This window comes from Humulus lupulus, chromosome 6 (genome assembly GCF_963169125.1).
Source record: "Humulus lupulus chromosome 6, drHumLupu1.1, whole genome shotgun sequence".
NCBI lineage: Eukaryota > Viridiplantae > Streptophyta > Magnoliopsida > Rosales > Cannabaceae > Humulus > Humulus lupulus.
In genome coordinates, this window is record NC_084798.1 from 68,765,868 (window position 1) to 68,793,725 (window position 27,858).

Genomic DNA, 27,858 nt, shown 5'->3' on the forward strand with positions numbered 1-27,858 from the left:
TATCTTGATCAAAATCAACAACAAATAAAGTAACATGTCATCAATTAATAAGTATACTTAAATTGTACAAATCAGCATTAATTGCTAGCTAAATTAAATTTAAAACTTAATGGTTAAAGCACATAATTTAAGGAATACTGTGTCAATTTGCGAGATATAGTTTACTTTTGTTGTTATTATTGTTACACTTATAATTGTTCTAAATTACTTTTATGATGTCAAAAAGTATCGGTTTACTTTTATGGTGTATTAGTTGTCAACTAATCTTGGCAGCCTATATATATATATGTGTGTTGTTGTCTTTCATTTTTAAGGAGCGTGAAAAAGAAAGGGTGAAAGAAAGAGGAGAGAAGATGTTTTGAGAGAAAGAGAGAATACAGAGAAAGAGAATTTGAGCTTGTGTATTGTGAGGACTCAGAGAGAAACACAACTGTTAGAAAGTGTTTGAGATTAGAACCTTAGAGAGAGAAAGGTTATTGGGAGTCCTGAAGTGCTTGTTCTCAACTGTAATTGTATTAAGAGATATTGATGATGATGATAGTGGATCAAACAGGATGTAGGCCAGATTGATCTGGTTTGAACCTGTATAAAAATTATGGGTGTTCTTCCTTTATTTTTCTGCATTTAACTTTTGATTACTAGCATTTCCTTATAACTAATCTGATATATTAGTTATTGCAATTGTTTATGTCATTGAATAAATTCTAAAAGTCTTTGTGAAACCTGAGACTTTTCTCATGTTGGAAAAGTCAAAAAGGGGAGGAAAATAAAGAAAAAAATATATTTTAATTTAATTATATATTCAGTTTTTTTTCTTTTCTTTTTCTCTCTCTCCCCGACACTCTCCTCCTCCTCCTCTTCTTCTTCTTCTTCTTCTCTCGGCATCCCATGGCAAGGCACCAGACCCAACCACCATCGGCCACCATTTTTGACGCGCGGCTGCTCATCGGTTTCGCCTTGCTCCGGCGACCTCAACTGCCAAGCAGCACCGCCCAACTCGCCGTCAATCGTTCGGAATCGCCAATCAAAGTTTTGGTCCGTCAACTTTGACTGTGTTTTTCGGCCAACTCCGACCACCTCTTGACGAGTGGTTGATACCCTTGGAACCAGCGTGGAGAGAGGAACAAAACCCACTAATTCATTCCGGTCAACTCGCCGTGTTTCTCCGGCAAGATTTTGGTATCTCCGCCCTTTGGAAGCATTTTCCGGCGACACTGGAGGTCATTTGGGCGAAGGAGCTGTACTTTCGTGATGTACTCATCGAGAGGATCGTTTTGATATATGCTATGCATATATGCTATAGTGCACCGCTTGGGTGAGGTTCCGGAACTTGAAATTTTAAATATGGTCATATTATATGTCATTGGACACGATTTTGAATAAGGAATGCTATGATGATAATCGTTTGCTCATTTGGTGCACGCAGGAAAAGCGTGATATTAAAATCGGACTAAATCATTCTAAGACCATCGATAAGCTTAGGAGCGTTGCTTTGGGCTTGGATTAAATTCTAAGGAGGTATCTAAAGAGGTAGGGACTCAACTAGACTATTGGACTTATTTTACTCGTATTAAATTGCATTCAACATATTCCAATTTTGATATTTATAAAATGTTTGAAAAATTGAAAACTTAACCTGCATATTTTCTGATCTTTTCTGAGGGCACTGAGTGCCAAATATATATTTTTTTGTTCACTTATTTATGCAGGTTATGATTTTGGGTTTATTCAAATGCAGTTGTTATGCTGCCCAATTTTCTAAAATATAAAGGGAATATGTTTCTTGCTTTTCATGTTTACCTGCATTTGGTTATACCGATGAGAGCCATAGTGATCATGATTGGTGCACGTTGTTGTTTCACGACCTAGTCTCTATGTCATCATAGGTAGATCAGGTGTCCACTCACCTGTAAGTGTAAAGACCTAGCATCTGTATACAGGAAGTGTTCTGAGCCTCCCCCTTGTGGTGGTTATCAGGTCCGGCTACCCGGTTTAGGATGTCGGATTTTCTATGGTGGGTAACGGGAACTAGGGATCTAGTGGACGGTGTGATGTGCACTTGTAGCTATGCTCTTATGATTATTTGTGGTCTCTCTATTTTGGTTTATACATGATGATGTATGTTTTGTTTTAAAAGGCTAACCATGCAGGGGTTTTTATTGAACTTTTGAGTCATATGTTGTTAGTTTCTTTCCTACTGGGCTTTATAAGCTCACCCCTATCTCTCCCATTCCAGGAGCCTAGTGACGCGAATGTGGAAAAGTATGAATTATTGCTGAAGCCAATGTGTTTAGTGCCATAGTCCTATCTTTTGAACATTGTATGTATTTAATTTGGAACCTATCGATCTGTACATTTAAATTAGCTATGTCCTCGTTAGAAATGAGGAATGGTGGATGCTAAGTATTATTTTGGGTATTTTATGACTTATTAAATTGAACTGTTTGGTGACTACATAACTGTTGGGATATTATTATTCTATGTATTCAGATAAATGATCCTACTTTTATCAGTAATATTTTCATATATAATTATAGGAGTTATTCCATTGTTTCGACTTATAATTATAGTAATATTTAATATAAATTAAAGGATCATTTATAAAGACTATTTTCCACCGAGGGTCAAAGTTTGACCTTTGACCACCCAAGTTATGAATAGTGCAAATCTGCCACAGCCTAGGGCTCGGGTCGTGACAGAAAAATGGTATCAGAGCACCGGGTTCAAATACCTCGGAGTGTGTCACCAAATAGATTAAATTTATTTTTAAATAAAGTATTTTGATCTATAAAAGGCGTATGTATATAGATAGCATCCATTCCTCACTAACTGGTTAGCTTTTGATTTACTGACCTAAGAAAATGCCTCCGAAAGGAAGGATAATAAGGAGAAGGCCTGCAGATGATGTCCTTGAGGCTGAGGTTCCTTCTTCGCCAGTTGCATTCCCTGTGAACACCTAAAGGTGGAAAGGATTCCATGGTTGCAAAAATATGGTCAAGGCATATAAAGAAGAGTTTAAACATTATGGGAACCCCTATGGAGTATCATGTTAATATTAATGTGCCCAAGTTGGAAAGGAGCGCACCGGACTAGTAGGAAGCCTTAAGTAGGATGAGTGGAATTGATGGGATGACTTGAGAAAATTTTGAGATGGGTTTTCGAAGAACAACATTTTAACCCATCTCATAGGAGGACTTGATTGGATCATTTGATTTCTTAAGATCAATGACAGGTTGATGAGATCATAGAATGACTAGATAATGTTGGAGGTGGGTGAATGAATTCTACATGCAGTTTGTAGAGTTATCTTCCTATGTTTATGTTGGTACGGTCGATCAACCTCTTTTAATTGAGCAGTTCCTCCGTCCCTTACTCCCTTCAATGCTGGGTCCACTTGCCCTATGGCCTTTGGAAATTTGAATGAGTGTGTGACAGCAGCCTTACGGACTGAGGCTCATCAAGAAGGAATCGAAAGAAAGATTGCCCACACGACAACAGAGTTTCCAACCATCACATGGAGGACCCATCGGGAGTTATGCAAGGTCTACTCCTTTCAAAGGACAAACTAAGAGTAACCAGTCTCAGACTTCATCATATGGTTTCACACCCACACCAGGGCAACAATCCCAATATCAACATCAGTTCTAGCCCCAAGGTTCAGGATTCAACCAGGGGTACTCGCAGAGTTTTCAAACTCCTATTTCTGCTAGAAGTTAGAGAGGGTTCAATCCCGGAGGAGGCTTTAGTGCAAGCACAAGCCATATGGTCAAGGAAAAGGGAAGCAAAGGAAAAAGCCTCTGGTCAAGCCTATGCTCTTAGTAGTGATGTTGTGCAAGGAGGAGCATGCCAGGGAGTTGTGGATGGTGTAATTCTTATCTCACACTCTTGGGCTCATGTATTATTTGATACTGGTGCATCTCATTCTTGTATATCATTAATGTTTGCTAGCATGTTGGGTTTGAGTTGGGAAACTTGTAGTCCTACATTGGAGTTGAGTGTACCTATGGAAGTGTTGGGTTTTATGCCCTTATAAAACCATGTCGGACATGTAGCATGTTTTCATATTTTCAATAAAAGTAGTAGAAATCATTTAGTTTGACAACCGTGTTGCTTGCTTGTTTTATTACATGATTATTGAAATAATACAAACATTTATAAAATCCCAAACATATGGATAGTTACAATTATAGTGACTAGGTCACAGTGGATTATAGTTGTGATTATATGTTCAAAAGAACGAGCCCTAAGATTAGATCAGTGCATTGGATTTTCACTGATTAGGCAATCTATGATATGATCTACTTACACATTCAGGGTGTGATGTCTTGTCCAAGGCATCGACCAAGTAGATAAGATCAGATGTATTTAGTTACATCGGACTAGGACCGATATTGATTATTGATTGATAAATAAGTATCGTTGTTATTAAATCTAATCAATGTCACAACGTTGACCATATATTAAGTCTATCTTAATTCTGAGTGATAATATTCTACTAATTATATTATTTAAATCTTTTGACTTGTTCGTTACCAGCTTACCCTACGGTCTAGCCCATACTTACATCTTGGAGATTTATTAGTGTAATTGAGTGGGAGTATTATTCATAGATACGAAATCTATAACTTCTGTATGAGAAGTGAAAAGATGATTTTCTTAATTGCTTTGTTCAAAAGGTTAAATGATTGAGATCTCATTTCTGTGATTAAGTTCACGGAAATATCATTTATAAGGAACTTAGTGGGAGTTAAGGATAAAATACTGATGAGGGGTAAAACGGTAATTTGCACCCAGCTCGTTAGTAAGTCATCGATAGAGGATTGACTGATTGTAATGGCTATAACAATGGATAACGTATTTATGGTTTTGAAAATACGTTCTATGAATTCAAGAGTTCAATTCCGAGTCTATAGTGGAGTCACGAGGAATTAATAAGGTAGTGAAATTATTCGTAAATAAATTCACGGTAACTTGTTGGAGCTTGATTTCATGGATCCATGGTCCCCGCATCACCTTTGAGTAAATCATCTAGAATGTCTCAATTAATTGATTTAATTATCAATTAGGATTTTTAAAAGTTGACTAGGTCAATTTTGGAAAATTTACAGAGATATGAGATTTAGAGAATAAAAGAGAATATTTGGGTAAATTTATTAATATTGATAAATTGGTATCAATATAAATAAATAATATTAAATCAAGTTTCAAATTATAATTAGTTAATTTGAATAAGGATTTAATTAATTAATTAAAAAATAAATAAATAAAAGGTTTTGAATTTAGGCCTAGTTGGGATTTAAATTCAAAATAAAGAGATTGGGCCCAAGTTCATTTATGGCAGCCCAAGGCTTTTAGTTTTGTTTATTATTTTTAATTAATTTAAATTTAAATAAATCCCATTAAGTTGCCTATATAAGGAATATGATATCTAGGGTTTTTAGGAGCAAGTCAGTCTCAATTGAGGATAAGTCTAGGCCTCTAGACAAGCTTCCTTGGATATCAGTGGTTAGTGGCTTTCCAGATGTGTTTCCTGGGGATTTACCAGGACTACCACCTGATAGAGAGATCAAATTTTGCATTGATTTGATTCCCGGGACTCAACCAGTTTCTACTACCCCTTATCGCATGGCACCTGCAGAGTTGGATGAATTGAAAAAGCAATTGGGGTGAGCTAATGGATAAGGTACATCAGGAACAGTACTTCCCCATGGGGAGCTCCAGTTTTGTTTGCCAAGAAATCTGATGGATCCTTGTGATTGTGCGTCGATTATAAGAAATTAATTCAGATGACAATTAAGAACAAGTATCCATTGCCAATGATATATGAGTTGTTTGATCAGCTCATATGTTCAAAGTTTTTTTTTTCCAAGATTGACTTAAGCTCAGGCTATCATCAATTGAGGATTTAGGAAGAGGATATTCCTAAAACTAATTTCAGAACACGTTATGGACACTTTGAGTTTTTGGTGATGCCATTCGGGTTAACGAATGTACCTGCAATATTTATGGACCTTATGAATAGAATCTTTAGACTCTATTTGGATAAGTTTGTGGTTGTTTTTATTGATGGATTTTTGGTGTATTCCAAGACACCTGAGGACCATACAGAATTTTAAACAGTTGTGTTGCAAACTCTGAGGGACCATCAATTATATGCTAAGAAAGAAAAAATGTGACTTCTGGAGGACTGAGGTCAAATTCTTAGGGCATGTAAAATATCAAGAGGACATTACTGTGAATTCATGCGAAGATAGATTCTATCCTACAGTGGAAAAAAAAATCAAAGAACGTTACAAAGATTCGAAGTTTTCTTGGGTTAGTAGGTTACTATCGTCGCTTTGTGGAGAATTTTTTTCTCGAATTGCTATGCCTTTGAAAAAGCTAACAAGAAAGGATTTAAAGTTCGTGTGGGATGACAGTTGTGAAGAAGCTTTCAGATAACTTAAGCCAAGATTGACTACGGCGACTATTCTCACTGTGCCTAATAAGTGATGAACCGCTTATGGTATTTACTGATGCTTCTGGTACTGGTTTAGGTGGAGTTCTCATGCCAAATCGCAAGGTTGTTGCCTATGTTTCACGCCAATTGAAGATACATGAGAAGAACTACCCCACACATGACTTGGAACTTGCAACAGTGATTTTTTTTTGCCTTGAAAATGTGGAGATGTTACTTATATGGGGAAAAGTTTGAATTAGAATTTGATCATAAGAGTTTAAAGTATCTCTTTACTCAAAGAGACTTGAATTTGAGGCAAAGAAGAAGGGTCGAGTACAGGGCAAATTATGATTTCACTTTGAAATACCCTCATGGAAAAGCAAATGCGGTTGCTACACAGTGCTACTTAAACAAGTTAAGCAATGTCAGTGGCAAGATAAGAAATTGAGACTTATCTAGAATCGAATCCAAAATAGTGAGCAGTTAGATGGATGGACAGTAAATGCTGAAGGATTCTTATACCATAAGGGAAGATTAGTCATTGCAAATATCCCTGATCTTAGAGAGTCTGTTATGATTGAGGCTCATAGGTCTAAGTTTGTTGTACATTCTGGAAGCACAAAGATGTACCAAGATTTGAAAAGACAATATTGATGGGAAGGTATGAAGAGAGACGCGACTAACTTTGTAGCTAAGTGTATGGTTTGCCAACAGGTTAAAGCTGAGCACCAGAGACCTTCAGGGTTGCTTCAACCTTTACCTAAACCAGAATGGAAGTGGGATGAGATCACAATGGACTTTGTGATGGGATTACCATTAACACCATTAAAACATGACATTGTCCGGTTGATTTTCGATCGTTTGACCAAATCTGCTCATTTCATTCAAATTAGGAAGAATTGTAAGGTTTGTGAACTAGCTCGACTTCATGTGGGTAATATACTTCGACTGCATGGGTTGCCTTCCAGCATTGTTTCTGAGAGAGATCCTCGATTTACATCAAAGTTTTGGCGAGCATTGCAAGAAGCATTAGGAACTGAACTTAACTTGAGCACCGCTCACCACCCTTAGACAGATGGACAGTCTGAGAGGACTATCCAAACTTTGGAGGACATGCTTCGTTCTTGTATTTTGGATTTTGGGGATAGCTGGGGAGAACACTTGTCATTGGTGGAATCCACTTATAATAACAGCTACCAGGCCAGTATAGGCATGGCTCCTTATGATGCCTTGTATGGGAGGCCATGCAGATCACATTTGTGTTAGGCAGAACTAGATTAGCATGTCACAATTGGATCTCAAATTGCTAGTACTACTGGGAAGACCAGAGAAATTTTTTTTCTCCAAGAAAGGCTTAAGATTGTTCAAAGTCGTCAGAAGAGTTATGCCAATCTCCTTCGATGAGAAGTTCAGTTTGAGGTTGGTGACTATGTCTTCTTGAAAGTTACTCCCATGCTTGGTGTGGCGAGATTTGGAGTGAAGGGTAAGCTAGCCCCGAGGTATATTGGACCTTTCGAGGTTATCGAGAGGGATGGGGAGGTCGCTTATCGATTGAACTTACCAGCGCGGTTGGGGCATGTTCACAATGTGTTCCATGTGTCGATGCTGAGGAAGTATACTCCAGACCCATCGCACATCATTGAGTATGAGGCTATCCCTCTTCAAGAGGACGTGACATGTGAAGAACAACTTATCAGAATCTTAGCGAGAAAGTTAAAGGTGCTAAGGAATAAAGAGATTCATGTAGTCAAGGTCTTATGGAGAAACCATAGAGAAGACGGGGCTACTTGGGAGTTAGATTTGGAGTTGTACAAGGAGTATCCTCATTTGTTTAATTTTCAGCTTGGGGTTGTACTTTGAAAATTTCGGGACGAAATTTCTTTAAGGAGAGAAGAATGTGAAACCTGAGACTTTTCTCAGGTTGGAAAAGTAAAAAATGGGAGGAAAATAAAGAAAAAAAAATTAATTTAATTATATATTCAGTTTTTTTTTCTTTTCTTTTTCACTCTCTCCCCGACACTCTCCTCCTCTTCTTCTTCTTCTTCTTCTCTCGGCATCCCATGGCAAGGCACCAGACCCAACCACCATCGGCCACCATTTTTTACGCGCGGCTGCTCATCGGTTTTGCCTTGCTTCGGCGACCTCAACTGCCAAGCAGCACCGCCCAACTCACCGTCAATCGTTCGGAATCGCCAATCAAAGTTTTGGTCCATCAACTTTGACTGTGTTTTTCTGCCAACTCTGACCACCTCTTGACGAGTGGTTGATACCCTTGGAACCAGCGTGGAGAGAGGAACAAAACCCACTAATTCATTCCAGTCAACTCGTCGTTTTTCTCCGGCAAGATTTTGGGTATCTCCGCCCTTTGGAAGCATTTTCCGGCAACACTGGAGGTCATTTGGGCGAAGGAGCTGTACTTTCGTGATGTACTCATCGAGAGGATCGTTTTGATATATGCTATGCATATATTCGTCGACGTTTCCGGTACTGCCACCAACCGCTATAGTGCACCGCTTGGGTGAGGTTCCGGAACTTGAAATTTTAAATATGGTCATATTATATGTCATTGGACACGATTTTGAATAAGGAATGCTATGATGATAATCGTTTGCTCATTTGGTGCACGCAGGAAAAGCGTGATATTAAAATCGGACTAAATCATTCTAAGACCATCGATAAGCTTAGGAGCGTTGCTTTGGGCTTGGATTAAATTCTAAGGAGGTATCTAAAGAGGTAGGAACTCAACTAGACTATTGGACTTATTTTACTCGTATTAAATTGCATTCAACATATTCCAATTTTGATATTTATAAAATGTTTGAAAAATTGAAAACTTAACCTGCATATTTTCTGATCTTTTCTGAGGGCACTGAGTGCCAAATATATTTTTTTTTTGTTCACTTATTTATGCAGGTTATGATTTTGGGTTTATTCAAATGCAGTTGTTATGCTGCCCAATTTTCTAAAATATAAAGGGAATATGTTTCTTGCTTTTCATGTTTACCTGCATTTGGTTATACCGATGAGAGCCATAGTGATCATGATTGGTGCACGTTGTTGTTTCACGACCTAGTCTCTATGTCATCATAGGTAGATCAGGTGTCCACTCACCTGTAAGTGTAAAGACCTAGCATCTGTATACAGGAAGTGTTCTGAGCCTCCCCCTTGTGGTGGTTATCAGGTCCGGCTACCCGGTTTAGGATGTCGGATTTTCTATGGTGGGTAACGGGAACTAGGGATCTAGTGGACGGTGTGATGTGCACTTGTAGCTATGCTCTTATGATTATTTGTGGTCTCTCTATTTTGGTTTATACATGATGATGTATGTTTTGTTTTAAAAAGCTAACCATGCAGGGGTTTTTATTGAACTTTTGAGTCATATGTTGTTAGTTGCTTTCCTACTGGGCTTTATAAGCTCACCCCTATCTCTCCCATTCCAGGAGCCTAGTCACGCGAATGTGGAAAAGTATGAATTATTGCTGAAGCCAATGTGTTTAGTGCCATAGTCCTATCTTTTGAACATTGTATGTATTTAATTTGGAACATATCGGTCTGTACATCTAAATTAGCTATGTCCTAGTTAGAAATGAGGAATGGTGGATGCTAAGTATTATTTTGGATATTTTATGACTTATTAAATTGAACTGTTTGGTGACTACATAACTGTTGGGATATTATTATTCTATGTATTAAGATAAATGATCCTACTTTTATCAGTAATATTTTCATATATAATTATAGGAGTTATTTCATTGTTTCGACTTATAATTATAGTAATATTTAATATAAATTAAAGGATCATTTATAAATACTATTTTCCACCGAGGGTCAAAGTTTGACCTTTGACCACCCAAGTTATGGATATTACAAATCTGCCACGGCCTAGGGCTCGGGCGTGACAGTCTTGATCACAGAAAACATAAGAGTTTTCCTACAGTGTTGTAACAATTAAGAGTGCCCCAAATATATATAGAAATAAAAGTAATCTAGTGTCTCCCTTTTAAAAATAAAAGTAAAGTCTTAAAACTCATATCAAAATCACCATGGAAAGATGGAGAACTGGGCCCGTTTGGTTGATGGTAATGGGCCAGAAAGGAATGGAATGGAATGTTAATGGGCTGGATTCTTTTGTTTGGTTGGAAATAACAAGTTTGGAAAAGAATTCCATAGTAATCCTTATTCCTCCAAACTAACGGAATATCTTTTCCAATTTTGAGTTAGTGGAATTATAATTCTATTCCAGCCCATTAACATCATCTCTCTCCAGGGTCTTCGTCTTCTTCCCCAAATCGCTCCACCTACTGAGGACTTGTTCCCCAACTCGCTCCACCGATGAGTTCCTCAGGTACTTATTTGCTTTATTTATTCTGATATCTCACTCTCCTCTTGCTCAACCCCTGAAAACCACAAGTAATCCGACATAACCATCTCTCATTCTCACTCTCAGCAAGCAACACACCCAGTCGAAGGTAGTTGCTCGTCCCAGTCGGAGGTCCGTGTTAGAGACACTCTTCTCTTCTTCCTCTGCTTTTCTAATCTGTTGCAGAGGTACTCTCTCTCTATCTCTCTTTCTATGAATTCAGTAAGATCACCAAATGTTTGATGGAATGCCTATTTGCATATTTTAGATTTTTTGGCTTCAGTTTAGTGATTGAATTCCATGTTTTATGATGAGAATTTAGTGCACATTCTGCGACTTAAGTGAATTATTTGGTGTGTTTTTGATGGTCAAATCATATCACAGTTCGTTCATAAACATTTGTTATAGTATGATGATTTTTGGTAACCTGCATGAGAATTGATCATGTGTGCATATTCTAGTTGGTTTCGTAAGGCATAATTTGTGGATTTAGTGTAAAAGAATTTTAGAATATGATCCTCTCTTTCCTGGTGATTTTAAATAATGCCTTGAATCTCTTAATATCAGTCTAGTCTAGAGGCTCCATATGGGTCATTATTAGGAGTTGTATCATTGAGCATTATACAAACTGGATTCATATAATAAATGAAACAAACCCCATATAATAATATTACTCCCCCAAAATCCCACGTTCACTCCCCCTTTACTACATTGAAATCCATGCTAAAACTAAGGCTGCAAATCCCTCAGTTTCCGAACCTGACCATGTTCACCTTCTCCCTTCAAAACCCAGTTAGCCCTTTTCCATTTTTTAATCAAATTTCAAGATTCTGCTACATATATAAACACACCCTCTAGCCTCTTCTAACCCTCTTCCGAGCTTTTTTTTATCAGAGCCTTTTTATCAAACCCATCATACTAATATAATTCATATCAAACCATGGATGCTTATGGCTATATATATATGTAATCAGTCTACTTAAGCAATATTAATGAGTACCTTTTAAATCTTGGATTTAGTATTAACTATCAGGAACCAAATGGAATCTGAAGCCCTTAAACTCACACAGGGAAGATGATTAAAAGGGCTTTTACTGAAAAGTAATACCATTATGATCACCTAGTTGTACTCAAAATTTACCTGGAAAAAGAGCTCATAAAGCACTGGTTAAATTTTTTTTACATATTTCAATTAGTTCGGATATTGTATATAATATTTTATTATATTAATACAAATAGGACCAGATGAGAGCATAAACAAAACAACTAATAGAATAGTATCAAATCTATATATGTTCATTGCAAAGGAAACAGCACACACAAATTAAAGCAATCTCTTCATCATTGAAAAAGCAAACCCAAAAGAGAGCAAAATTAACATAAACCAAATATTAATTTTGAAAAGAAATAACTAATCATATTATATTTTAGTTTGCACAATATAAACTCACCAGTCCACACATTCAAATACATACACACAGACACTAAGATTCAACACTGCAATAGAACCACCAAGACTGGTCCTTCTAAAAAGGGTCATGGCTTTTCTAGAAAATGTTCATCTCTGGTCAAAGAACAGCGAGCCAGAATTTACATTCTACGCCGCTGTGCCACCATGCTTCTCTGTTGGTATATTCAAGGAGATGACTAGTTATGGTCATCTATAACTATGGTCTTTATATTAGAAAAACAAAAAAGTCATCTCCTTTTCTCTTTCTCACTCACTCTTCTAGAAATTGAGGGATAAAAAAGCACACTTAATATGCTGTAGCAAATTGACAGATTGTTAGTTTTCAATACATTCTTAATACTTAGTTAATTCATTGAATTTATAACTAATCAAACTAGAACATGGGCTTTTGCATTTGGCCATAATGTTTCCTTTGACTTTCGAGGAAGGAGATATTTAAAGTTTGGACCATTTGTGAATTTGTGATTTGAGCCAAACATGAAGCTTATTAAGTTTAACCAATCTTATTTTCCTTTGGTAAATGTCTTTATTCAATGACCATATAATGAAAGAACATTTTTTTCCAATTATATACAGCTCCAACAATATCAAGTCTAGGGCTATATATATATATATATGTAGACTGTGTTGGCTATGGCCCTGAAAACAAGCAAGTTACTCCAAACATAGTTTGTTTAATTATTCAATTACTTGATTAGCTTAAAACTCAAGTGAAAACTAATTCAATCAATGGCCATCCCCTAACCTCTAAAATCTGATACACCCACACACACTTACACACCTATACCTACATAAATAATATATATATATTAAAAATTTTAACTGCTTGATTATATTTGCTTGTTGGATTAAAAATTGTATTTGCTTGATTATATTCATTGTAGGATAATGGTTCGTTTAACTGTCAGTGAGAGACAAATTTTGAGAAAGAAGAAGATCATGGCTCTTTATTTGCATTGGATGAATGTGTTGCATGTAGTGCAGTGGTTTTTCAAATTATGGGGAAAAATTATTGTACGTGGTATTGAATCAAGCTCTTTGGGAAGACAATTATACATACTTGATGTTTTTGTCAATAGGAAAATTGTGCATCAAATAGCTTATGAGAGTGATGTCATTTGTTTTGATCAACTTAGGATGAATAGGAAAGCATTTAGCAATTTATGGATAATGCTTGAAACTAGGGGTGGGTTAAAAGCATCTAAATACTTGCAAGTAGATGAGCAAGTGGCCATGTTTTTACATGTAATTTCTCATCATGTGAAAAATAGAGTCATTAGATTTCGATTTATGAGATCTGGTGAGACTATTAGCAAGTTTTTTCACAATGTGTTACATTCAATCATTCGACTACATGGAGCGTTATTGAAAAGACCTGAACCGGTTGTTGAAAACTCAACAGATGAAAGGTGGAAATGGTTCAAGGTATATTATATATTACTTGAATTAAAAATCACTACAAATTTTTATTTGTTTGAAATACTAATAAACAAAGTTTGTTTATTATGTGGTAGAATTGCTTAGGGGCACTAGATGGAACTCATATTAGAGTGAGAGTATCTATGGCTGATAAACCAAAATATTGTACTCGAAAAGGTGAAATAGCTACAAATGTCTTAGGTGTATGCTCCCAAGACATGCAATTCATATATGTGTTACCTGGATGGGAAGGCTCTGCGGAAGATGGTAGAGTTTTACGTGATGCCATACGTAGAACAAATGGTTTGTGTGTTCCAAATGGTATGCTTTGTGTTTTAGATTATACATTTTTTTTTGGATAAGTCATTTAGGAGACAACTTAATCCTTATCTTTATTTTATTTTAGGTCATTATTACCTTGTAGATGGTGGATATACTAATTGTAAGGGATTTCTTTCTCCATAACGAGGCAAACACTATCACCTCAACTAATGGGAAGATGGGAATCCTCCCAAAAATCCACAAGAGTTTTTTAATATGAAGCACTCATCTGCTAGGAATGTCATTGAGAGATGTTTTGGTGCAATTAAGAATCGATGGGCAATTCTTAGGAGTCCATCATTCTATCCAATAAAGACTCAAAACCGAATAATTTTAGCATGTTGTTTGCTTCACAATTTTATTAGGAGAGAAATGCCTAATGATAATACTGATATGCATCCAGAGAATGAGAGTGATAGTGGAGACGAAGAAGATAGCATGGATGCTGATGGATCCATAAGAAGTATTGAAGCTTCTGAAGGGTGGACAACATTTAGAAATCATTTAGCACTTGAGATGTATAACGAATGGAGAGAACATAGGAGAGCAAGCTAGTTTTTTTTATTTCTTAGATTAAATGCACAATGATTGTCTAGGTTTTTAAATTTGGTTTCACTTGGCTATGCCAATTCATTTGACTGTATGTGTAATTGACCACCCCAAAATCTTATATCACTTGCTTTGAAATTGAGAATTTATCTTTAAATTTATGTTTTGTTATTGGTGTGTATATCCATTCACTTTTATTTCTTTATTGCTGGCTGTTTGTTTCTTTTTCATTCAACTACAATATTCCAGCTTTAGTTTTTAGTTTTACAGTATTTTGATACCTTATTTCAGCATGGGGACTTCAAAAGGAAGAGGTCCAGGACAAAATAAAAGATTTTGGAGCGAAGATGAAGACAAACACTTGGTTGAAGCACTTATGGAACTGAATAATGAAGGGAAGTTTAAAGCTGAAGGAAATTTCAGGCCAGGTCATCTTAGAGCTCTTGAGATGAAATTAAAGGAGCGGATGCCTGAATGTGATATACAAGCTAAGCCACACATTGAGTCTAGAATGAAGACTTTGAAGACTCATTTTCAAGTGGTTCATGAAATGTTGACTGGACGATTTTGTAGCGGATTTGGGTGGGACAACGACAGAAAAACTGTTACTGCAGAAAAGTCAGTGTGGGAAGCATATTTGCAGGTACTCAAATAATAGTATTTGGTTTGTCATTTTGCTTATGATGTTAATGGATCCATAAGAATGATTGTTTGCTTATGATGTTGATGGATCCATAACAAGGATGGTTTGCTTATTTATTTGAATCTGATTTTTTTATTTTGTATAAATGTAGAGTCACAACGAAGCAGCCCCCTTCAAGATCAAGTCATTCCCTTGGTATGATGACTTATGTATGGTTTTTGGCAAGGATCGTGCAACTGGAAAAAATGCAGAGAGTGCAGCAGATGTTGTTGAACAACTTCAAACTGAAGAAGAAAACACTACTCTTGGAGAAGATGATTTCAACTATGCTAACAATGTGGATGAAGTGCCATCTATGTCTGTTTCAGATGCAACAAGAGGTGCTCAATCTCACACTCAATCAGATGGGTCTTTAAAGAAGAAAAGGAAAACTGTAAATCATGAAGAACTTTCAGATGCACTCACACAATCAGCTTGTATTATCGCAAGAGAAATTGAAAAAGCTTCTATTCGTTTGAGTAAAGCTATTGGTGAAGACATGAATGAAAAGCATATGCAACTTGGGAAAGAGTTAGAAAGGACCACTACACTTACCACAGCTCAACATCATAAGGTAGCTCGCATGATTATGCAAGATAATGCTCTGGTTTCTTACTTTTTCAGTGTCCCAGATAATGAGAAGAATGAATGGGTGACACTTCTTCTTGATGGCTCTCTCTAAGATCATGTTTAGTCCACTTTGCTCTACTACAATTTGCAGGACAATTTATATTGCCTTTGACATTCAGTAGTATACAAATTATAATCTTTTGGATATGATGTAATGTTTTATGCTCATAATTTTGCAAACTAGATTGTCTTTGAGCATAGATCTGAGTAATTGGACATGAATACTTATACTATTTCTAGTGATATTTCATGTGCATGGACAAAGTTTGATCTCAGTCTCTTTTGATTATTAGAATATAAATATGTTATAATGTTTAGTTTAACATTTTTATGTTATTATATTGTTTTATTTTTAAAAAATATAAAATAGTGTTTAGTGATAATTAAAGTAAATTGCATTTGACATTAAGAAAATATTTTACAAAAAAAAATTCTTATTGATAATTTTAATATTTTGTATTGTTCAAAAGTGGAATTATTATGCTTAAAAAAAGTAGGATTATTAAATATTATTTTGTAAAAAAAGAATATGAAAAAAAACATAACGTCATTGTTGGTAAATCTATATATATTTAGTATGTTTATTTTAATTTATTAATCATATTTTAAGCACTTTGGGTATTTTTGTCCAAAATAAATTTATTCCATTCCATTCCATTCCATAGTCAACCAAACATAAGAATAGGTATTCAATCATTGATTCCATTATTCTAACCAAACAACATAATCGCATTACCTTTCTTATTCCATTTTATTACTATTCATATTCCTATTCCTATTCCTATTCCATTGTTTCCATTACCTCCAACCAAACGCCACCTAAAAGTAATTTGGTAGCCTAACATCAACATATACATTAATTTTAACATCAACATCCACATTAATTGTTCATGCTACAAAAAACTTAATGAACAATATTAGTGAGCAAATAAAGAAAATGAATAAAAAAGTAGAATTGAAAGTGAGACCCAATTTGTAGACACAGACACATAGATAACTTGAACTTTATTAGTATAAATCCTTATTGGACTGTTGAAACACTCCACTGATCTTTGTCCTCATCTTCATCATAGTTGAATGGTAATGGCACTGATTTGAATGCCCAATACTTGCGCACGTTGTTCAAATGCTCACTCTACAACTTGATATATAACACAAAACCCAGTTACTATATTGTATTACACATATTAATTAAAAGACAAACACAATAGTGTTCACATAGAATGCTTCTATTCTCTTTCTACAAAAATATGTGTTGGAACTTTTTTATATGAATTATTAAAAATTGAAACAATTAGAGTTGTGTGTGATATGGGAAAAGTCTCACATGGAATTGAAACACTTTTCAAGGAGTGTATATAAGTTTCAAATGCTATGTCTTGGGGTGTGCCCCAAAGGGTACCCAGTTTTGTGCGCATGGGTGAGGACTCACACGCGCACCGCCGCCCGACCGAGTTGATGGGTGGGGTGGGGTGGTGTGGTATTTTTAATTTTTTCCAACTAAGGTAATTAAACGTTTATTATTTTATTAATTAAATTAATCTTAAAACGTTTATTTTTCAAAAATGGTTTTTATGCTAATTAAATGAAAATAAACGTTTTTAGCGGTTAATTTCCTCCTCTGATTAAATAGAAAAACGTTTTTAGCTGTTTTAGGGGGTCTTCTTCTCTGTATAAGTCAGATCAAATTTTTCTGAAAAAGTAGAGTCTTTTTTCTTTTTGGTTCTACGAATTTTCTCAGAGTATTTTAAGGGTGTACAAGAACGATCTTCTCGGTGCAGGGAAGAATCATACATAGGCTGTTTTATCCTGGGGACGGCGTGGTTGATAGACTGCAGTACACACTTAGGGCAGAGCAGCGAAACGTCTTAAAGATAGCGATATTGTCCGCGACTCAGCCAAAAAAATTGATCTGTAATTTCGTTCCAATTTTATTTTCTATTGAGGAATATCAATATGTATATATATATATATATATATATGTGTGCTCGTGTTAATTCCCTGAAGAAATTCCAAATTTAATGCGACGACGAAAGACCTACTAGCTTATACATTCAAGCAACAGATAGTTTTATTGATGTTCAATTAGAAAACAAACACTAAAAATACCACACCTCAATAATTTCTTATATTGATGTACATACAAAGACAAACAATGAAAGCTAATACTACCAAATAATGTAATTTTTATAATAATCCAACAAAACAAAAAAAGAAACCAATTCGGCAACTTGTACAACAAAGAATTACCTCCTGTAGGTACTGTGATAATTGTTTTAATGTGCTGGAACACAATAACTAGAAAATAAAATAATAAAAATAAATATTAGAGATAAAACGGAAAGAAAAGTTAAATATATAATCAAGAAAGAAATAATTGATATAATTCACCTCCAAATTGAGTACAATAACTTTTTCTCTGCCTAAAATCGTTGAAGAATATGATAGTAGGGGATTTAGAATCCGAAAATCTCCAGCAAGACCCAACATGAAGAATTGTCGATTTCTTCACCAAAGAAGCTTGGTGACGATGGTGATCGATAGGTAGTGGAATCGGAAGAATTTTTGAGTTTCCAAATCTGAGCGACAATGAAATTGGAATGCATGAAGAATGAGATGTGGAACATCTGTTTAAATATAGAATCACTAAATTTCCATATTTGTAATGTTTTATTCCTTTTTTCCAGATTTTAATAAAATGTTGAAATAATCCATATATATGTAAAAGGCTATTTAAAAAGCCATAAATATATATACATATATATATATATAAAGCCCTATTCCTTAACCATTATATTTCAGGATTAATTACATAAAACACTGTATGTTTAAAAAAAGTTTGAAATATACGGTGAATATAAATAATTACATATATACGGTGCTTTCAAAAAAAATATACGGAGATTAGTAAAAGGAAATAAAACAATAATACAATTCATTAATGTATCAATTTGGTCTCTAATAGGTAATGAATAACTTTTTTTTATGTCAGAAGAAGTGTGATGAAATTTTATTTTGTTGTTTACTCATAAAAAAAGAAACATCATTAATTGATGTAATTTAATTATGTTGATGTGATATAATAATATTCAATCATTTTCTTTTCAATTTTTGTATTTTTATTTATTTAAAATGAATGTATTATTAATATTAAATAAATATTTATGCTTGCATAAATTATAATATTTTTAATAAATATAATCTATTTCTATACTAGTAGTTATATATTTTTTTTAATATTTGTTACTTATATTATGTAATCAAACATTTTTGTATATATTAGTTACAAAATAAAATAGTATCTTTTAATAAGAAACTTAGTTTTATAAATTTTTTTACAAACATGTACTAAATTCACAAGTTAATTTTATAAATTTTTGTAACAATCATGTTAAATAAATTTTATAAATATTTATGTAAATGTTAGTTACAAAATTAAACTTTTTAGTTGTGAAATTAGTTTCGTTAATTGTTGTTATAAAATGTAAAATTTGTTTAAAAAAATATTGTATTTCACCACTATATATATTCATTAAAGTGTTTTATAAATAATGAATATCTTAAATTTATATTTTTAAATTGTATAACATAAATATGAAGGTTCCTATAATTATTTGGTACAATATTGTAACAATATGGAAAAAATATAATATTTTTATGTATATTTTGGTTATGATTTCTTAACTATAAAATATTTTCGTAAATGTTAGTTACAAAAATATATTTCTTAGTTATAAAACTAGATTTGTAAACTATTGTTACAAAAATAAAAAATTTAGTTACAAATTTGTTTGTAAGTTTTATCTACAAAAAAACAAAAAAAAATCTACAATTCTATAACGGATTTTGTAAATACTATTTACAAACACGTAACAGATATTTACAAGTTTGTAACAGATATTTACTAGTTTGTAAACGTTGTTCACAAAAAATTGTATTTTACAGCTTTTATTTATGATTTTGCCACTCCGTATTTACAATTTTGCCATTCCGTGTTTTTATCCAAAAATTCCGTATTTTTGTAATGCACCGTATTTTTCAGATTTTTTTTAACTTTTAGTGCATTTTTGTAAATTTCCCTATATTTTATCATACAATTTTAAAAGAAATCGAGACATAATAGAGAGAGAAAAAATCCTTGAACATAACATTTTCTCATGAAACTCCTCCAGAAATGAAAACCTAAGAAAGAAAACTTTTTATTAAAAAAAAAAAAGAAAATGAGAAGAGCCCAAAATCATATCATGAACATAAAATTTTAAAAACCCCAAAAATCATGTTGTCTTGTACGTGAAATTCCAGAAATTCACTCATACGTAAATATAACCTTTATTATCCAAATAGTTAGCAAAATCAACTCCAAATCATATGTATAACAAAAAACAAATCGAGAAATTTATGAGAAACATAAAAGAATGATAATTTCTAACAATTCAACATGAAGCAAAGACCTTAATACAAATCAGATCTTCATTTCAAATTAGATTGTTAAGGTGTACATTATTATTTTACTTTTTTTTTTTGGTATTTTTCGTAATACTCACTTACAGTTTTAAAGTTTTAATAATACCATAAAATATTCTCATTGAACTTATTTTCTGACAAAATTAAATTTAATAAGACAATAATACCATCACATTATTTACTTGAAATCATTTTTGTAATGTTATGTCTTGTAGCGTTTCAAAAATCTTTAAAGAACACAATGAGTTATTTTGGGTCATGGTTGTTTTAGAGAATGATGATGTCATGTTATGAAGATGCATTTTGAGTGTTAGAAAAAAAAAAATATTAAGGGGTTCAAGCCTAGGGTATTCTAAGGAAGTTGTGAGTGGTGTCTTGGGTTTCTTGATTTACTCTTAAACTTTGAGTTATGAGCATGTTGTTTATTTAGGATATGTCATGTTATTAGGTTGTGTAGAATTGACCATGATCATGCATTGTGAGTTAGGCTTGTTGTGAATTGTGTTAGCCTTACATGTTTTAAAATGTGTTCTTAAATTTGGTTCAAGCATAGAAACATGTTAGGTGTATGGAAGTTGTTAAAAGAATTATGAGTATTTTTTTTAAAAAATATTATGTGATAACATGCTTGCTGATTTTTAGTTAGTTTTATGGGAAAATATTTTTTAATTAAAATATATCAAATATATGTTTTACTAATTTATGTCTTGATTTTTATATATGATAAATGTGATTTTTCCATATTTTAAATAGGTATTTTTCTCATTTATATTTATGCAGTTTTTATTTACAAAATAATTAAGTAAAATTATTTTTGAAAGATGATCAAAGAATTTATTTAATAAATTGGAATATAGTTGGATTTTTCCAACTTTTATATATTTATGACTTAGATGTGAAATTTTGTGACATTGAGGTCTTAAATTTTTCAAGGTTAATATATATATAATTATTTAATTGACTTTGCTAAATTGAATTGGAGTATTTTATGAAATTAATTAATTTTGTCAAAAATTAATTATTTTGTGAGTAGAAAAGTTGTTGTCATGAGCTAATTTTTATATATTTTAAATAATAAATGAGATTTTATTAATTTGATGCAAATACAACAAAAAGGCTAGTTTAAAATAAAATCTTTTGTGAAATAAAATCTAGAATAAAACCCTATGACCTAATGAGGTAATATAGTAATGTTAACAAGTTGGTAAACAAAATCTTGCTGAATTTTAAGAAAGTAGCAATAAAATAAACAAGAAGAGTTTACCAACTTCAAAGCGAGTTTAAAGAACCCTCCCACATATGCATGTTACATGTAAATTTAGTTTTACATTCAAATATATGTCATTTAATTGAATGCATGATTTTTGTTTTGCAAACATTAAGGATTCACTAGTAGAATTGAGATTATTCTTTTATGATTTTATGTGAAATTATTGTATGTTATTGTTGTGGCGCAAACCTGTGCCACGTGTGCATTGCCCATGCACACGTGGGGTATGCTTGTATAATATGCTTAGTTTTATTTGATATTTAAACGAGTGTTTGATTGTGATTAATCTAGGCTCACTGTGAAGTATCTCGCTCTTTAAATTGCTTGAACTTGAGGTACGGAAGTTAGCTAGAATTTTTATGAGTTTATGTTGACTGTATGAGATGTAATGTTATGAAATGAGCTGCCTGTATGTGTGCTTGTATTTTGTATGAAAAGCGCAGAGGTTGTTAGTGTGTTGAACACAACACAACAAAGGAGTTACTAAGGTATGACGTAACTCATAGGTCGGACACATCGAGGTTATTCTAGGACCAGAGCTCATGAATACCTCACATAGGAGGATTTACTGGTTTATGCTTTATAGGTTACCTCATAGAATTGTTTGTTTTATTTGTTATGATGAAATATTCAGATAAAGTGTATGAAATTATGTTATGTCTATGATATGCTATTTTTTTTAAGCTTATGTGCGATGAGGATAGTCTTGTATTATGCTTATGTGATTTGTTGTTTCTTGTTTGTACTCCTTACCAGGCTTTTAGCTTACCCCCCCCCCCCCCCCCCTTAATTTTCCCCTTTCAGGTAGGCAATAGGGTTTCTCATTGGCAAGCATGATGATGTGGGGCATTCCTTGGTCTAAGTATGTATGTTGTGGGGCTCTGATGAATGGAAAACTATCTAGTTAATGCCAAGAATTTTTTTTGGAGTTTATCTATGTTTTCTTACGATTACAGTGGGACTTCAAAATTTTATTTTAAATTTACATAAAATACATTATACTTTTATTTTTAAATAAATGGGCCAATATTGCATGTTTTATTAAGGCCCGACTGAACCTTTTTCATAATTATGGTATTTTCTTAATAATTATTAAGTAGTCGTCGTTCGCAAATAAAGTAGCATAGGGCGTTATTACAAATGGTATAAGAGACGAACGTTCATGTTTCAAAGAACCCCTCTGCATACATGCTAAAGACTGGAAAAATCTCATCTTACCGTGTCGTAAGTGTATTCTTTATCTGATTTATTTTACTTTATTTTTTTAAGTTTTTAGTACTATGATTGCAAAGTATAAAGTATGACTCCTATTATTAGAACAACTAGAAAACAAATTTTCAAGGAGATTTGAAAGATTCCAAGGGTTCATGTTGACGAGGATGCTAACTGGAGGATTACTATGCGCTGAAAGACCAAGGTTGTGTACGAGTGTATGCATGGCTTAATTAACAAAAGAGGAGCACTGATCTGGCCCATTGAACATTATTGAGTGCTAATGGAGTAGTTAGCTACATTTCCCGAGGCTCTTCTCCAATTGGCTGAAGCATGACATGACCTAAGCCACGAGGATTTAGGATTCGCCACTTTCTGATACACTATATTTGAGTTTGCATACGGCTATGAGTTCTACAGGATGGAACAGTCTGCACTCCAGATGAGGATGGGAATCTGGAAGAGCACGAAGAGATGGTGATCCACCAAGAGGGAGAAACGACGTGTCACAAGGCGTTATTCTCCATACTAGAAGTGAGCGAAAGACTAAGGCTCGCACCTCAGATTACTTCCAAATCTCTGAGGATATCTACAATTATGACTCCAGGGACGAGTTCACACTAGAGCATTAGAGTCCATTTCCTCTTCCAAATCCCTGAAACATTTATTACTTAGAATAAATGGGATTTCTTTTGAGACTTTTATATATATTTTTGGATGTTTTTGGAATAATGGGATGTTATGGATATATTTTTTTAGGAATTTCTACGTTCCTATTTCTCCTTGCAATATTTTGATGTTTAATGCATATGAGTATGCATAAAAATCCTTGCAATTAAAACTCATAAGTGATTTACCATTATGCAAGTTATCTCCACTTATGATGGTTTCTTTTGTGCCTTAGAATATCAACATATCTACTTGAGGGAGAGGCACAAGAGGTGGCAGAGGATGGGGTAGAGGCTGCGATAGAGGCACTTATGCTAAAATTAATGCAACAAAAATCCTTGGCATGGAAGTGCCACCAGCAGCCCCACAGCTTAGCTGCAGAGGTAGCAAGACTAAGAACAGTTGAGACAGATGGATGAAGAGTTGGCTCAAGCTCAGCAAGTGCCCTACGCCCCACAAGTACCGTTAGCACAGCCTAAGCCTCCTGTACAACAAGTATCCCTAGTACCTCCACCTGCTCCAATGCCAATGGGTTATGGATTTGAGTCGGATTATGAGCACTTTAGGAAACAGTCTCCCCCAAACTTCAAAGGAAAACTTGACCCTATGGTGGCTCAGGATTGGTTGAAGTTGATCGAGGTCATCTTTGATCATATGGTGCTAAATGATCATCAAAGGGTTTATGTGTTGCTCATTTACTCAAGATGGATGCCAAGATCTGGTGGGATGTGGTGAAGCAAACGCGTGACCTGAACACCATGACTTGGGCACACTCCATTCAGGTGTTCAACAAGAAGTACGATAGTGCGGTTGTACTATCAACCAAGGTCGACGAGTTTGTAACATTGACTCAAGGCAGCCTTTCTGTCACAGAGTATGCCCAAAATTTTGATAGGTTGGCAAGGTTTGCTCCCAAAAATTTTCTGACGGAGGCCATGAGGACCCAAAGGTTTGTGAGAGGGTTAAAGCCCATGATTGCTAGAGATGTGAAGATGACCAGTTCTTAAGTGGTTAGTTTTGTTGAGATCTTAGACAATGCCCTTGATGCAAAGTACTTAGAGGACCGTATATGGAAAGGCAATGTTGCAAGAAGGGAGGCCAACAAAAACAAGGCCTTCCAAGAGGGCAATAAGAGGAAGGCCCAAGAGGGGTTGGGCAATGTCATTGACAAGAGGTCCAAAATCATAACTCCAAATGGTAGCAACCATAGCAATCGTAACAACCACAACAACCATAACAATCATGACAGTCACAACAATGGTCATTACCGCGGAAACTATCAAAACCCCAATGTTCAGTACCTCAACTGTCCTAAATGCTCATGCTGACATTTAGGGGAATGTCAGTCAGGAAACAAGTGCTACAAGTGGGGTCAGATAGGTCACCTGAAGAAGGAATGCCTTCAATGAAGGGCAGGAGTTGGGCAAGGCAATAATGGAAACCAGTGCCAGCTAGAGTCTTTGCTTTAACTCCAGGAGAGGCGGCTAACATTATCACCATTGTCACAGGTCAACTCTCTATTTCTGGTATGATGTGTAGAGTCCTTATTGATTCTGGAGCAACTCATTCTTATGTAGTTGTAAATGTAATTGATAAATTGAGACTTCCTTGTAAACTCTTCGAGAATAGTTTTTGTACACTGTTACCATCAAGAGAGATTATGTTGTCATCAAGGTGGTTACAATCAGTCTCAATAGTAGTTGAGGGCAAGGAATGTCCAGTAGACCACATAGAATTAGAGATATTGGATTATGATGTAATTCTTGGGATGGACTGGTTAACTATGTTTGGAGCTACTATAGACTGTAGAAGGAAAATAGTAGAGTTCAAACTAGATGAAGGTGAATCCTTCTCTTTTAAGGGAGAAGTGACGGGATTTCGAACACCTATCATATTGACGTTGGAAGCTCGAAACATGATGCAGCATGGTTGTTCAGCATACTTGGCAAGTGTTGTAGATAAATCCAGAGAGACCAAAATGAAACTAGAAAATGTTCACATAGTTTTTGAGTTTCCAGAAGTCTTTCCCGAGGACTTACCAGGTTTATCCCTGAACAGAGAGATTGATTTTGTGATTGAACTTGCACCAGGTTTAACACTGATATCAAAGTCACCCTACCGAATGGCACGTGTAGAGTTAAAAGAACTTAAGAACTAGTTATAGGAGTTGTTGGACGAAGGTTTTATTCAACCTAGTCATTCGCCATGGGGGGGCACCGATATTGTTTGTGAAGAAGAAGGATGGGAGCATGAGAATGTGCATCGATTACCGAGAAATCAATAAGGTCATAATCAATAACAAGTATCCTTTGCCTAAGATAGATTACCTTTTTCACCAACTGCAAAGGGGGGTAGTGTTCTCTAAGATTGATCTTCCATCTGGGTACCATCAGTTAAAAGTAAAGGAGGGAGATATTCCCAAGACAACATTCAGATCCGCTATGGGCACTATGAGTTCCTAGTGATGTCTTTTGGACTCACTAATGCACCAACGACATTCATGGACATGATGAATAGAGTATTTAAGGACTTTTTGGACAAATTTTTGGTGTTGTTTATAGACGATATCCTTATTTACTCAAACACTAAGGAGAAGCATTTGAGGTTGATGCTTAATAGATTACGTAAGCATCAACTTTATGCTAAGTTCTCCAAGTGTGAATTTTGGTTGGAACAAGTAAGCTTCCTAGGGAATATAGTATCCAAGAATGGGATAACACTGGACCCAGCTAAGATCAAGGCCATTGGAGACTGGCCCCAACCCAAGAATGCCTCAGAGGTTTGAAATTTGTCGAGGGTTTCTCCAAGATTGCCATACCATTGACCAACCTAACCTGCAAACACCAAAAGTTCACATGGACTAAGAAGTGTGAAGAGAGTTTTCAGACTATGAAGGATAAGTTAATCTCTACACTGATCCTTTGTTTTCCCACTAAAGGGGAAATTGTTGTGGTGTATTTTGATGCATCCAAGAATGGCTTAGGATGCATGTTGATGCAAAATAGGAAGGAAGTAGCTTATGCCTCAAGACAGCTCAACGATTTTGAATAGAGGTATCCTACTCATGATCTAGAGCTAGCAGTAATAGCTTTTGCACCAAGATATGGAGACACCACTTATACAAAGATAAATGAGAGATTTACACCGACCATAACAATTTGAAATACTTCTTCACTTAGAAAGAATTGAATATGAGGCAATGAAGGTGGTTGGAACTAGTAAATGATCATGATTGCGAAATTCTATACCACCCAGGTAAGGCCGATGTAGTGGCTGATGTATTAAGTAGGCGGGGACATGGAAGTGTCTCAGCCCTAAGCATAATAGAGGCACCTTTGCAGAAGGAGATCATTAGTGCTGGAATTGAGTTGGTAACAGGAGACCTATCAAACCTCACTTTACATTCCACAGTACTAGAACATATTAGAGATGGCAAAAAGTAGATGAAGTCCTAATGAAACAAGAGGCTCTGGTACAAGAAAATGGTAATGGCGACTTCTCTATGTCCAAAGGAGGCAACATGAGAGAAAGATACCCCGAGTTATTTGGTAAGAAAGAATTTCAGGACAAAATTCCTTTTAATGAGGGTATTTTGTAGTGAACCAAAAAATATATATTTTATTTTATTTTATTAATTTATGTGCATTATTTTATTTGTCGATTATTAATTGTTAAACTTCTATTTTTATTATTTGAATTGTTAGGTAGAAATTATGTGAATTGAATTTTTAATTGTTTTATTTTGTGAATTTGCTTTGAGTTTTAATTGTATGCATTAAGATGCATGATTAGTAGAGTAATCTCAAGCAACTGTGTGAGGGCATGTGCATGGTATGCATGGTGAGCATGCATTAGTTTCCATGCATAGTGCACTATCTTTTCCTTTTTATTTTATTTATTAAATAAGAAATTAAAGAGGTGAGTTTTTGGTAGTTGACTTGTGTGTATTTGGAAAGTTGGAAATTGATAGAATAATGGCCTTAGAGGTAGAAATGAGAAAGAGATAGAAAGAGTGAGGATGGACAGCAACCAAGGGGAAAGGAAATTGGTTTCCTTTTCTTTATTTATTTGATAAGGCAATGATCTTAATGCCTTTATTTTAGAGAGGGGAATAAGGGAAATGGGATTTTTTTAGTTTCATTTTCTCATTAGCCTAGATAATTAGACTCTAGGGTAAAAAAAACAGGAATGAGCCTTGAGGACTCATTATGGTCGGCTGCTTAAGCAGAGAAAGAGAGAGAGTGAGTGTGTGAGAGAGAACGAAAGAGAGAGGAGAGAAAGAAAGAAGGAGAGAAAGAAAAGAAGAAAGAGGAAGAGAAAGAGATGGATTTTGAAATTCCTAAGGGTGAGCATGTTGGTTCTTAGTGTTATT

The 27,858-nt window shown here is 34.7% G+C and overlaps 1 protein-coding gene and 1 long non-coding RNA gene across 3 annotated transcripts; both read left to right on the forward strand.

Moving 5' to 3' along the window:
- Positions 1 to 5,461: 5,461 nt before the first annotated feature.
- On the forward strand, positions 5,462 to 15,347 carry LOC133782246 (uncharacterized). Of its 2 annotated transcripts, XR_009870409.1 has the most exons (5): positions 5,462 to 8,957; positions 9,069 to 9,172; positions 9,880 to 10,784; positions 10,887 to 10,987; positions 14,851 to 15,347. It is a non-coding gene; the product is annotated as an uncharacterized LOC133782246 (long non-coding RNA). The 2 variants fall into 2 exon arrangements; XR_009870408.1 differs by lacking the exons at positions 9,880 to 10,784; positions 10,887 to 10,987.
- Positions 13,506 to 14,130, forward strand: LOC133784065 (uncharacterized). Its single transcript, XM_062223591.1, has 2 exons — positions 13,506 to 13,695; positions 13,785 to 14,130. Exons 1-2 carry the CDS (start codon positions 13,561 to 13,563, stop codon positions 14,049 to 14,051), a joined length of 402 nt encoding a protein of 133 aa, XP_062079575.1. The 5' UTR covers positions 13,506 to 13,560; the 3' UTR covers positions 14,052 to 14,130.
- Positions 15,348 to 27,858: the final 12,511 nt, after the last annotated feature.

Coding starts and splice junctions, on each gene's coding strand:
- LOC133784065 (XM_062223591.1), top strand. CDS start 13,561: ATGAGATCTGGTGAGACTATTAGCAAGTTTTTTCACAATGTGTTACAT. Junction 13,696..13,784: donor AAAGGTGGAAATGGTTCAAG/GTATATTATATA, acceptor ATTATGTGGTAG/AATTGCTTAGGGGCACTAGA.